This window comes from Coptis chinensis, chromosome 8, assembly GCF_015680905.1.
Source record: "Coptis chinensis isolate HL-2020 chromosome 8, ASM1568090v1, whole genome shotgun sequence".
Classification (NCBI taxonomy): domain Eukaryota; kingdom Viridiplantae; phylum Streptophyta; class Magnoliopsida; order Ranunculales; family Ranunculaceae; genus Coptis; species Coptis chinensis.
In genome coordinates, this window is record NC_141463.1 from 77,243,919 (window position 1) to 77,255,273 (window position 11,355).

The 11,355-nt window shown below is 34.9% G+C and overlaps 1 protein-coding gene across 1 annotated transcript; it reads right to left on the bottom strand.

The window, feature by feature from the left end:
* Positions 1-4,073: 4,073 nt before the first annotated feature.
* Positions 4,074-4,694, bottom strand: LOC147483166 (uncharacterized). Its single transcript, XM_086579503.1, has one exon. It carries the CDS (start codon positions 4,692-4,694, stop codon positions 4,074-4,076), a length of 621 nt encoding a protein of 206 aa, XP_086435629.1.
* Between the last annotated feature and the right edge of the window lie 6,661 nt (positions 4,695-11,355).

Sequence of the window (11,355 nt, forward strand, 5' to 3'; positions counted from 1 at the left end):
ATGAAAATGTTTGTGCATAAAAATGGCATGATAGTAAAAGCTCATTCAAAATATCGTCAAAAATATATTTATTCATTCAATAATGATTTCGCGGAATGGGGTTCCGGGTCGCCATCGTAACGCTGGTTATTTAGTATTCATTTGATAGAGGCAAGACCCGACATGAGCATTTATGTGCTTTGTTGTTCATGCATTTTGGTTCAACTATTGAATATCACTATTCTTTCTTTTGCTTCTCATGTCTCATTTATTGCTCCTTTTTTGTTTAGTTTTGTATGGGCTTATGCTTAGTTTAATTGTTTTGAATATTTTTTCTTGCTTTTAGTATATTGTCTGATGAGAATTCGATGAATATACATATTTCTCTATTGGAGTGGACGGATGACTTGGAAGTATTTATATTGAAGGGTTATGGGAAATCAATAAACTACCACATGGGATTACCATTGCTTCAAGATGTCGTTCAGTCCATGGGGCAAGCTATAAAGGCTAAAGAAGGTATTGTATGTTGTCGCAGTTGTACCTGATTATCTTAATAGGAAATTGGATAACAACTTTCCCCACTTTTTGCAATTTTAAATGACATACCCAAGTGTAGTGTTGCGTTAAGCTGTGTTTAGGCATCATAGTACCATGATACTGTACTTTGTTTTTGTGTACATTTGTTTATCCAATAGAAGAATTGCTCATAGCTGTTTTTCCTTTTCTTGTTTTTGTAGAACACCATACTCCGGATCTTATGAAAAGGCTAGACTTTGATTTGCTCATCTTTGGCCGGTTGTACCTTTCTCTTGTCCCTTGGCCTCTTTCTTGATGGAGCTGGTGAGCTTTTATCATGTTTGGCTTCTCATGTGTTTCTACGTTTGTAAAGAAAACATGTTGACATGCATGGTTAAGACTTGCATCTCCTCTGATCTACTTTTTGCAGCCTTGAAAATGAGATTTAGTTATAGTTTCTCTAGAAGTATAAATTTCTTCCTATAATGATGTATACTTTTTGAGTTCAGAATTTGCACAAATACAACGGGATGAGGCTTTACCATTAAAGCCTCCACACAAAAAGAAATTGGAGGGGAAGCAACGTGGCACCTTTTGGGAATAATATACTTGTTGTTTGAAATTAGCAATATATATGAGTGTTACTTGAAATTTAATGGATTATATTCAGATATGTAGTTTATGAGTGTTTGCAGGGCCCCAATTTTGGAGGTTTTTATATATATTCACGTATTTTTTTTTCTTTTTTTAATAAAAGAAAACAATATATACATATCACTGTTTTATTCAAACCGTCATGACTAATTGTGCTTTTTATGACCGTTAGAAAAGATAAATGCGTAACCGTTTATTTAAAACCGTCACAAATTATATGATTTGTTGTGACGGTTTTTGAGCAGTTGTTACCGTTTTTTATGGTAGAGAGAGGCTAGTCTAGAACAAATATTTGTGACGGTTTTGGAAAAAAAATAAATGACTCTCACTCCGTCACGGTTTTGGGGAAAAAAAAAACAGTGACAAAAGACTTTTTGTGACTGTTTTTAACAGTGATATAAAGCCTTTTTTCTTGTAGTGTCTAGAATCTCTATTTTTTAAATATATGTCCCTAGAACCCCTCCCGAAAGAGAATGCATAGATCTACAGTGTCACTTTCCACCCCTATTACTTTTCGGTTATTATGATTGTTATTAAACAAAAACAATGTAATAAAATATGCATTTGAAGGCTAAAAACGTCATTTAAATGCTCCCTCCACTAATTACAAATTCATAAGCCTCCACTTTTTTTTTCCTATTACACCCTTATCCTTGTTAGCAATTCACCAAATTATTTGCGAATCGAATTTTTGAAGGGAAATACGTATAATACTTTTAAATGTTTCAAAGATTCGGAATAATTCGCAATTTTTTGCTTTGAAACGAATAATTCAGTTTTTGGCGAATTTTTCAAAAATTCGGCTAAAAAAATAAAAAAATGAAAATTTAGTTGCGCTTTTGTTATTTTTTATGTATTTTATATCCTCACTTTTACTTTAAGTGCCCCACTCTTACATTCTTAGTGATAAATTAATCCAAAAGCTTTAGTTGTTATATTTTTTGGGCAATATTTAAATTGTCATGTCATGATGTGTGTATTTTGAAGTTTGAACTGTAATTTCAATCCAAAAACAAATAAATGAAGGTACGTATGTAGACCGTTCAATTGGTTTCAATGTTTTCGTAACTAAATTGCTTGGATATGTTTGTTATGTTGTAAAGAATGACAACTATTATTAATATTTACTAACATAATATCACGAATTTTTGACTTCCGAATATTTGTAACAAAACGTTTAAAACACGTATTAATTAAACACCGTATAATTTTCGTATTGCGAATATTTGACCGTACCATTTTTTTGAGTCGCCGAATAATTCTTGAATTATTCCCATACCGAATTTTTGTCGTATTCCAAATTGCTAACAAGGACCCTTATACGTCTAATTACATTACCCAATATACAATATTTAAGTAAATTAAATATAAGATAAGGGCATATGTGTCATTCGATTCCAACAAAATTTTCCAACGACACATGTTGGTGACCCATGTGTTTGGAAAAGTAAGGTAGAAGATTCTCTTTTTCAATATTACTAGCAAAAGGCACGTGCTGCGTACTGCGCACGTATTCAACTATGCAACCGTTGTTTAACTTTCTCAGGTGATGAGAAGACCCACCAATGAAGACAAATGGCAAAGTTTAGATATTAAAAAAAAAAGGAAAATTATAATTATACCCTTATAACATATGTGAAAAAGACTATTTTACCCCTATTTGTTTGACTTTTCCAAAATTATGATTAGAAATTAATTTAAAAAACTATAAAACTACAATTTTGCCCCTATAAAATGATAAAAAATAAATAAAATAAAAGAGAATGTGAAATTACCAAACTACTCCTGTGACGTACGTGAAAACACTATTCATCATACCCTATATTTTTCTATATAGTAAGATGTTTTCCAATTATACTCCGGTTATTTTCTTTATATTACAACACTCAAAGTCAAACCAATGATAATTAAATTGAAATTAAGATAAGAACAAATAAGTAATTAGCCACCAATTAACATATGTACTATTTCATATCAATTCGAATTTTTAAAAGTTTCAAACCAAAATTTGAAATTTATTATTATTATTATTATTATTATTAATATTATTTACCCTGCAAATTGTACATATTTATTTTTATATCTAATACGAATAAATTTCCAATTGGACCACACTATACGTAGAGAGTGGATTGGGTCAAGTATTTAAATTTCGAATTGGAATTTTTGATTTGGTTGATTTTACTAACGTGATTGAGTTCAGGTTCGAATAGATAGCTTCGTGTAGGTCCCACATATAATACATTATTATTATTAATTTGTTTTGAATCTCAATACAATGAGCACTAGATAAGTGGGAAAGAAGTAGGAGACTGGTTTGATGATAATATATTGGTGATTTTGGTATCTATTGGGATTAGTAATTTTAGATCTAACTATTATGGTTAAATTAGAGTTGCAGGTTAATTAATTAGAAAATGGTGTGATTAGCAAGTATGAGTTGCTATTAGGAACCAAGTTGATATTGACAATACAAGTAAGATTATTATTAGATTGGTATTAGAAATTTCTAATTAGTAGTTTAGTAAGAATTAGTAATTGGAGAAGCTGTATATATGTGTGAGTGTCTAGACATTAGCTTAAGATGAAGTGAGAGAATAATTAGAGAGATGTGTCAATATGAAGTGATAAATTCTTTTGTTTATGAAGTTTAATATAAGTGGTTGAATTGATATAATAAAGTTTATTAAGTTCAAATTTGTCTAATATGCGTATTATTCAATTTTGTGTGTTTGAATCAAAGTTTAGATTCTACAATATTTTATTTGAGAATGACATATTCTCTTGATTCACCTTCCCTGACTTTATTTGATCATTTGTATAGTGAAGATGTAAAAAGGTAAGATAAGATCATTCCGCCCCATTTTCAGCTCCTTTTTTTTTTTTTAATGATGCTGGAGTTGGGCAGACTCCCACCTATATTAAAGCCTCAAATAAGTTGAAGTTACATCTTCCTCTACAATAGTACTTAGAGCATTACAAAGGGGAGGAATGAAACAAATGTAATCTTGAGACAAGAGGGAGAGCTTAGCTAAATGATCAGCAGCTCTATTAACCTCTCTGTACACATGGGTGAAGGAAATGTTAGAAAGACTTGTAGAATATCTCCTGATGGCAGCAACCATATTTAAGCAATGCCATGGTGCAGTCTCCACACTTTTCAGAATTTGAATAGCTCTCATAGATTCAGATGACACCATTACTTTGCTAAAGCTCCTGCTAACACACTCACTGAATCCCACCTCAATCGCCTTCAGCTCTTGAAATAAGACTGACCTGGTACAACCACCACCTGAGTAGGCAAAAACCACCTCTCCATTTTCATCTCTGGCTATACCTCCATAGCTTGCTCCAAGAGAATTTAGGGAACCATCTCCATTCAATTTTATATACCCTGGTGGAGGTTTGAGCCATCTACACTGTTGAATCTGCCTTTGCTTGTACTTGAAAGTTAATCCAAGTCTCTCTGCAACCACTCGAAGCTTGATAGAATCAGTTATTTCATCGACCTTTACTTCCAAATAGTACTTCATATCAGTCATTATCATCTTGCTGACATCCCTAGCATCCATAGAAGCCCCTTCAAACCTTCATTGTTAAGCGCCCTTCCATATATATATATCCAATCACGGCACAGACAAACACTTTATAGAGCTCTACAGTTGTAGACTTACCTCGCACAAGATTGAGAATATAACACCATTCCTTGTTTGAATGATGCACCTGACTGCCTATTCCTAGTTCCTGTTTAACTGCAGCCCAAACTATTTTAGAATAGGGACAACCAAAGAACATGTGCTTATTGGTATTTTCCTTACTATTGTTACATAAGCAGCAAGAGGAGGAGTTTAGGACTTTCTTATGGATAAGTCTATCTTGAGTAGGTAAACTACCCGAGAAGAGTTGCCAAGCATTAAAAGAATATTTGGGAATCACCAATTTTCCCCAGCCCAGTCCAAACCACTTCACTTTTTGTCTAGTCTTTCTTAAGCTCTGGTATGCAGATTTAACAGTGAAGTCATCTGTTGTAGACTCAGTCCAAACTATCTGCTCCTCATGAAGCTCATGAAAGATTTCAATGCTCAAGATATTGGATTTGAGTGTACCATCTGGAAGATTAAGGACTAGAGAATTTCATTGGCCTTGTTACATAAATTCACTAACTTTTGCATCTTCTGGTAAGGAGATAAGAACTCTAGCTTCAATATTATAGTACAATGGTGAGCCCATACACCATATGTCATGCCATAGGAATGTCTGAGAACCTTTTGCAATGATATATCTAATGAATCTCTGAGCATGCTCCCTATTCTTTAAAATGGACCTCCACGACCAAGAACAGTCTCTAGGGATTGCCATCGTCCAAAAGTATTTGGATTTAATTTGTTCCTTCCAAATCCAACAATTCCATAGATTATTCTCTCTTCTTGCTATCTTGTAAATGAGTCCACAAAAAGCACTTCTATTCCAAATAATTGGATCCACTATGCCTAGTCCACCTTCTTACTTACTATACAGTATAATTCTCTATACAAGTCTGATGCATCTTTTTTTCCATTAGAGGACCACTCCAAAGAAATTTAATGCATATCTGAGAAATCTTAAGCAATACACTCTTTGGTAGAAGGAAAGTTCTAGTCCAGTATGAGTGAAAAGAGGAGAGAACTGACTGTATGAGTTGAAGCCTTCCTGCATGGCTCAAGTGAATAGATTTCCAGTTTGTGATTTTGCCAATGACTTTCTCAATAAGAGGGAGACAATCCTTGATACTTAGCCTGGATGAAACCAGTGGAAGGCCCAAGTATTTAAGAGGAGGATTAGTAACTTGAACTCCAAGTATATCGGAAAGAGTTATACCATCATCAGAAGAAATACTTCCAATGAGCATAGAAGATTTATTAAAATTAATATGAAGCCCAGTAGCTGCAGTAAATAATGATAGCAAATCTTTTATGGCTATAATAGAATCCATATTCCCTTTAGTGAATAAGAGAACATCATCTGCAAAGCATAAGTGAGTAATCTTTTAGCTCAAACATTTAGGGTGGCCCATAATAGTCTTGTTAAGAAAGCTTTGCACTAGGAGAGAATTCAAGATTTCCATAATGATCACAAAAATATATGGAGACAAGGGGTCACCTTGTCTTAGGCCCCTCTTGCCTTGGAAATAACCATGCAGGGCACCATTGACAATGACTGAGAAGAAAGGAGTTGAGTAGCAACTGGTTAACCAACTCTTGAACGTTGGAGGAAAGCAATAAGCATCCAGCATGTAAGAAATAGATCTCCAAGAGACAGTGTCATATGCTTTCTGGAGGTCAACCTTGACTGCACATCTGGGGGAGCCATGTTTCCTAGTGTAACTTCTTAGTCGAAGTTCATGAGATAGTAGAATATTCTCTTGAATGGATCTCCCTGGTATGAAAGCTAACTGGCTAGGAGCAATGAGCTTATCCATAAAAGGTTGTAGTCTTTGAGAAGAAGCTTGGCTACACACTTGTACAGAACATTAGTACATGCAATGGGCCTAAAATCACCCACTTTAATGAGATTTTGAATCTTAGGTACTAATGTAATGAAAGTAGAATTTATGCTTTGTGGAATATAATTATGTTGTAGCATGTACATGACAGAATTCACAAAGTCATCACCTACTATATTCCAACATTTCTTGAAGAAAAAAGCATTATACCCATCAGAACCTGGGGCTTTGTTATCCTCCATACTAAAAAGAGTTTCTTGTATCTTATTAGAGGTAACTACTTTCTCAAGTTCATCAGCATCAAAGGAGGATATAGTACCTGAGATATGTAAGTTGCTGAAGAATTCAGGATCACAAGAGAGAGCAGAATCCAAACCCAGCATAGAGTGGTAGAACCTCACAAATTCAGAAGATACTAGATCAGGATCATTTAATAAGCTACCACCATCATTTTCAATTGACCAGATGAGATTTCTTTCTCTTTTCTCCTTGATAGCATTGAAAAAATAAGCATTACACTTATCATTAAATTGTAGCTAGTCGCAATCAGCCTTTTGCCTAAGATCAGCTTGTTCCATTTTTGCAAGTTGAATATAAGTGGTTCTAGCTAGATAGTCTTGCTGAGATAGAGTAGCATCTGTAGGGGAGAGTTGTAAAAGATTTTGAACTCTGTATAAATGCTCTTTTGCAGCTAGAGTCCTAGCTGCAAAGTTAGAAACCTTGCCTCTAGAGCACCCTCTTATAGCTTTCTTAAGGATTCTGAGCTTGGCATTAAGGATATAAATTGGATTGCCAACTAAATGAACAGACCAAGCTTGAAGAAGAACCTCTTGAAATCCTGGATGCATAAGCCATATATTGCAAAATCTAAAAGGCATATGAGATTTTCTTGAGTTATACCATTTAATAGAAATATAAGAGTGGTCATATAAACATGGAGGATTGAAAACAGCTTCAGATAGGAATAGGATGGTCCAAGCAGAGTTAACCAGACATCTATCAATCTTTGACATTTTCTGGAGATTGCCATCAGCATTATTCGACCAAGTGAAAAAACTACTTGAGAATTTTAAATCTGTAAGACCAGTGGAACTCAAGCAATCCATAAAACCCTTTGTTTCCCTTGGGTGAACTGCAGCACATCCCACACGTTCATGAGAAAAAAGAACATTATTGAAATCGCCTGTAACACACCATGGTTCTGAAAAGCAAGTACTTTGATCCTTGAGAAAGTTCCATAATGAAGTTCTTTCATTTCTATCATTGCTGGCATATACTACGGTCAGAAAGAACTTTGTACCATTAGCAAGACTTGCCACCCTTGTGTGTATACATTGGCGGGTTTCAGAAAGTTTATCAACTCTAATGAATTTTGAGTCCCAGTATATCCATACCCTTCCAGTGGGTCACTATTATAATTATCACAAAAAGACCAGCTAGGACAAGCTAGTTTTCTTATAGCATCATACTTATCCAATCTAACTTTGGTTTCCAAAAGTCTTATAAGACAAAAATCATTAGAAGTTTTTAATTTACTTACTTCTTTAGCTTTAAAAGAGTCATTCATACCTCGAACATTCCATATTTCAATTGGTTTTATCATTATCAGTGCTTTTTGTTTTTGCTTCTTCGTGACCCTTCATGTCTGGTCTTACTCTGCTTAGGACTTCCCTCCTGTTGGATGGTTTGATTCACACTACCTTCCACTAGGTTCCTCTGTTGTCTTTGATTCCTTGTGGATACTGGACTGAAAGCTACCTAAGATTCCGCTTCTGGTGTTTTGGCTTTCTCTATTCTATCTTCATAAGTATGATCAGAAAAATAGTCCTTCTCACTAGCTGTAGATTCACTTCCAGAAAATTTAGCATGAGCCTCTTTAGCATTGAGGAAAAGATGGGGATCATTAAGATCATCCTCTGATGTAATTTGTATATTATTATCAATCACACACTTAGTTATGTAAACGACATCCCTTAGTTCAGCATTTGCATTTTGTACCTCCTCAACAACATTGTCAGTATTGATTGTTGGTGTTGTAGGTGTAGGAAGGCTGCTACTAGTTGGCAAAATCATAAGAGGTAGAGTAATCTAACCTCATAGGAGTTTGAGTGGATTACAATAACATTGTTACCAGTAGCACTAGGAAGAACTTTAGTGTCATTTTTGGATTTTATTCCATCGTGACTACCATTGAGAGGGCCATTATCATCACCAGTCTGAGGCTCTTCTAATGCATTCTGATACTTAGTTAAACTTTCACTGTCCGCATCATCAGCAAGCACTCTAAAAGGATTTGAGTCTAAGAGGGAGTCTCCACCTAATGCTTTTGCAAAAGTAACTACAACTTCCAGAGCTTGTGTCTTAGAATATAGAATACTTGGACCTTCCTTCTCAAGTAACACAATAGGGCAAGGGTTTACATTATCTATAATGATGGGTGAATCTTGTTGACCCGTAGGAACACCATGATCATTTCTCTCACCACTGGATTGACCCTGTTGAGGGTTTTTCTTAGGAGTCCATCTCTTTTGCTGGGTAGTTTGCTTTTGAAACCTATGAGATTTGGTAACTAAAGTTGGCTGAGCAGTAGCTTTCTGTTTCAGATTAGTGTTCTCCTTGTTCTTCGAGCAATTATCCTTTGTATGACCAAAGATCTTACAAGTTTCACACTGTTCAGGAATCCATTCATACTCCAAGCTAATATCAGTTATATTCTCCTCTCCAAGATCAACTGTAAGAAAGGAGGGGAATTTAAATTCAAAATCTACCACTACACATACTCGTGCATAGGCAATTCTTGTTCTATTTGTTGTTGCAGCATCCATGCAAATAGGCTCTCTCCTATAAGACTTGAAATAAATTCAATCTTGTTCTTTGTCCACAGGTGCTTTGGAAGGTCGATCCTGACCCAAATAGGAACAACTTTTATTCCATTCCTGTATTGTTCAACAGCAGGGGACCACGACCTAACAACAAATATTCTACCAGCCAGAAATAAAGGACCATGGTCTATCACTAGTTGTTTATCCTCATCATTCATGAACTTAAAATAGAACAGATTTTTGTCGGCAATCAGATCAAAATCTCCTTTAAGCTTCCATTGTCATTTAACAGCTTCTTTAACAAAAGGATATGATAACCTTTTTTCAATAAAGAAGCCTACGACATAGTCTTTCCCTATACCTTCATTAACAATCTCTAAAGGAACCTTAGCAATTCCATTTAAGAAGGTCGGATATAACTTTTGAAGATTAGGATGAAGTCTAGAATTTTTACTGTTATGAAAAAGAGAACTCCAAGAATGAGTTACAGTAGCCATAGATATATGTTTTTGCAAACCTGATCAATCTGCTAGCTCCATGGAAGTATTGACGGGATCTGGTGGATCTGAGTTTATCCCATCTTCCATCTTTCAGACGTTATCCAGTCAACGATGTTCCCCCACCAGAGAGCATCAGTCAAATATTGCCAGAAATGGCAAATTCCCTCCAAAGTGTACTTTCGAACTAAAAATAGTTAAGAAAGTATGAAAAGACTTTGTTACCCTTTGCTCTCAAAACTTTGCTCTCAAAGTGCTCTCAAAGTTTACTACTACTCCTTTTCTTTCCAAGGAAGTTTCTAAACGACTTTTCACAGTTCAATCATGATGTCCATAGCACATGTGAAACTATAAATAGTTATTTATGGTGCATAACAAGATTCACATGTTGCATGTTTTTAATATGAGTTGATTGCTACTAGTGTACTTCACACTGCTGGAATTAGGCTATTATAGCTCGTTTGCATTGTAGCGCACTTGAGGGAAATTCCAAGTTCGAGCTCCCCTTGGGGACCTCAGGCTACTTGGAAATGTTGGCAAAATTGGACGTTGGGTGCCAAAGATGTTCATGCAATCAAATTTGATTTAATGCAAAATTCCTGACTAAGACAATCTTATTATATAATATAGAAAAATGTGGGGTTGATAAATAGTGAATTCGTGTTCGTCACAAGGGAAAAATTGTAATTTTACAATTTCATTTATTTTTTTATTATTTTTTTGTCTTTTTGAAGGGCAAAATCATAATTTCGTTATTTTAAAATTTGGTTTATGTCAAACACGTTGGCGTGGTAGGGGTAATGTGTTGGAAACAGGTTTGCATGTGAGGATAAAATAGTAATTTTATTTCGATTGTTAATTTTTTTTTTAAAAAAAAAAGAGTGGTGAGGCTCACCCATGGTGGAATTGTTCCACAAGGCATGAAGCCTAGTGTATATCTAACAAATTGGGTGAAATTTGTTGTTTCTAGGCTTCTAGAAAGCCTTTGTCAGTGGAATAGAGGATAATAAGAAGCAAAGGCTGAATTCTTATTCCAAAATATAGTTTGACTCAAAGTTGCTTTGTTTACCAGGCAAACGATGTTAGAAAAATGGATTTGCTTTGCACAAATGCATTGAGATATGAATGAGTAATTTGTCTCCCAAGTTACCCCACTTAAGATGAAATGGGTTTCTTTTGAAATAGTATGTAAAGTGAGAAAAACATTTTCAAAAGGATGCACTAGTTCGAAACAGTGCATTATGCCGAAAAGGTGCGACCTTTTCGAATGTGCAATCGGTTCAAACAAAGATTGCATCATGTCGAAAAGGTGTGACTTTTCGAAATAGGTACTGGTTCGAAACAGTGCTTTATGCCGAAATGGTGTGTCTTTTCGAATCATATGACTTTTCAAAGAGTTGCT

What these genes read in the sequence shown, in the direction of transcription:
- LOC147483166 (XM_086579503.1), bottom strand. Translation starts at nt 4,694, where the DNA reads ATGACTGATATGAAGTACTATTTGGAAGTAAAGGTCGATGAAATAACT.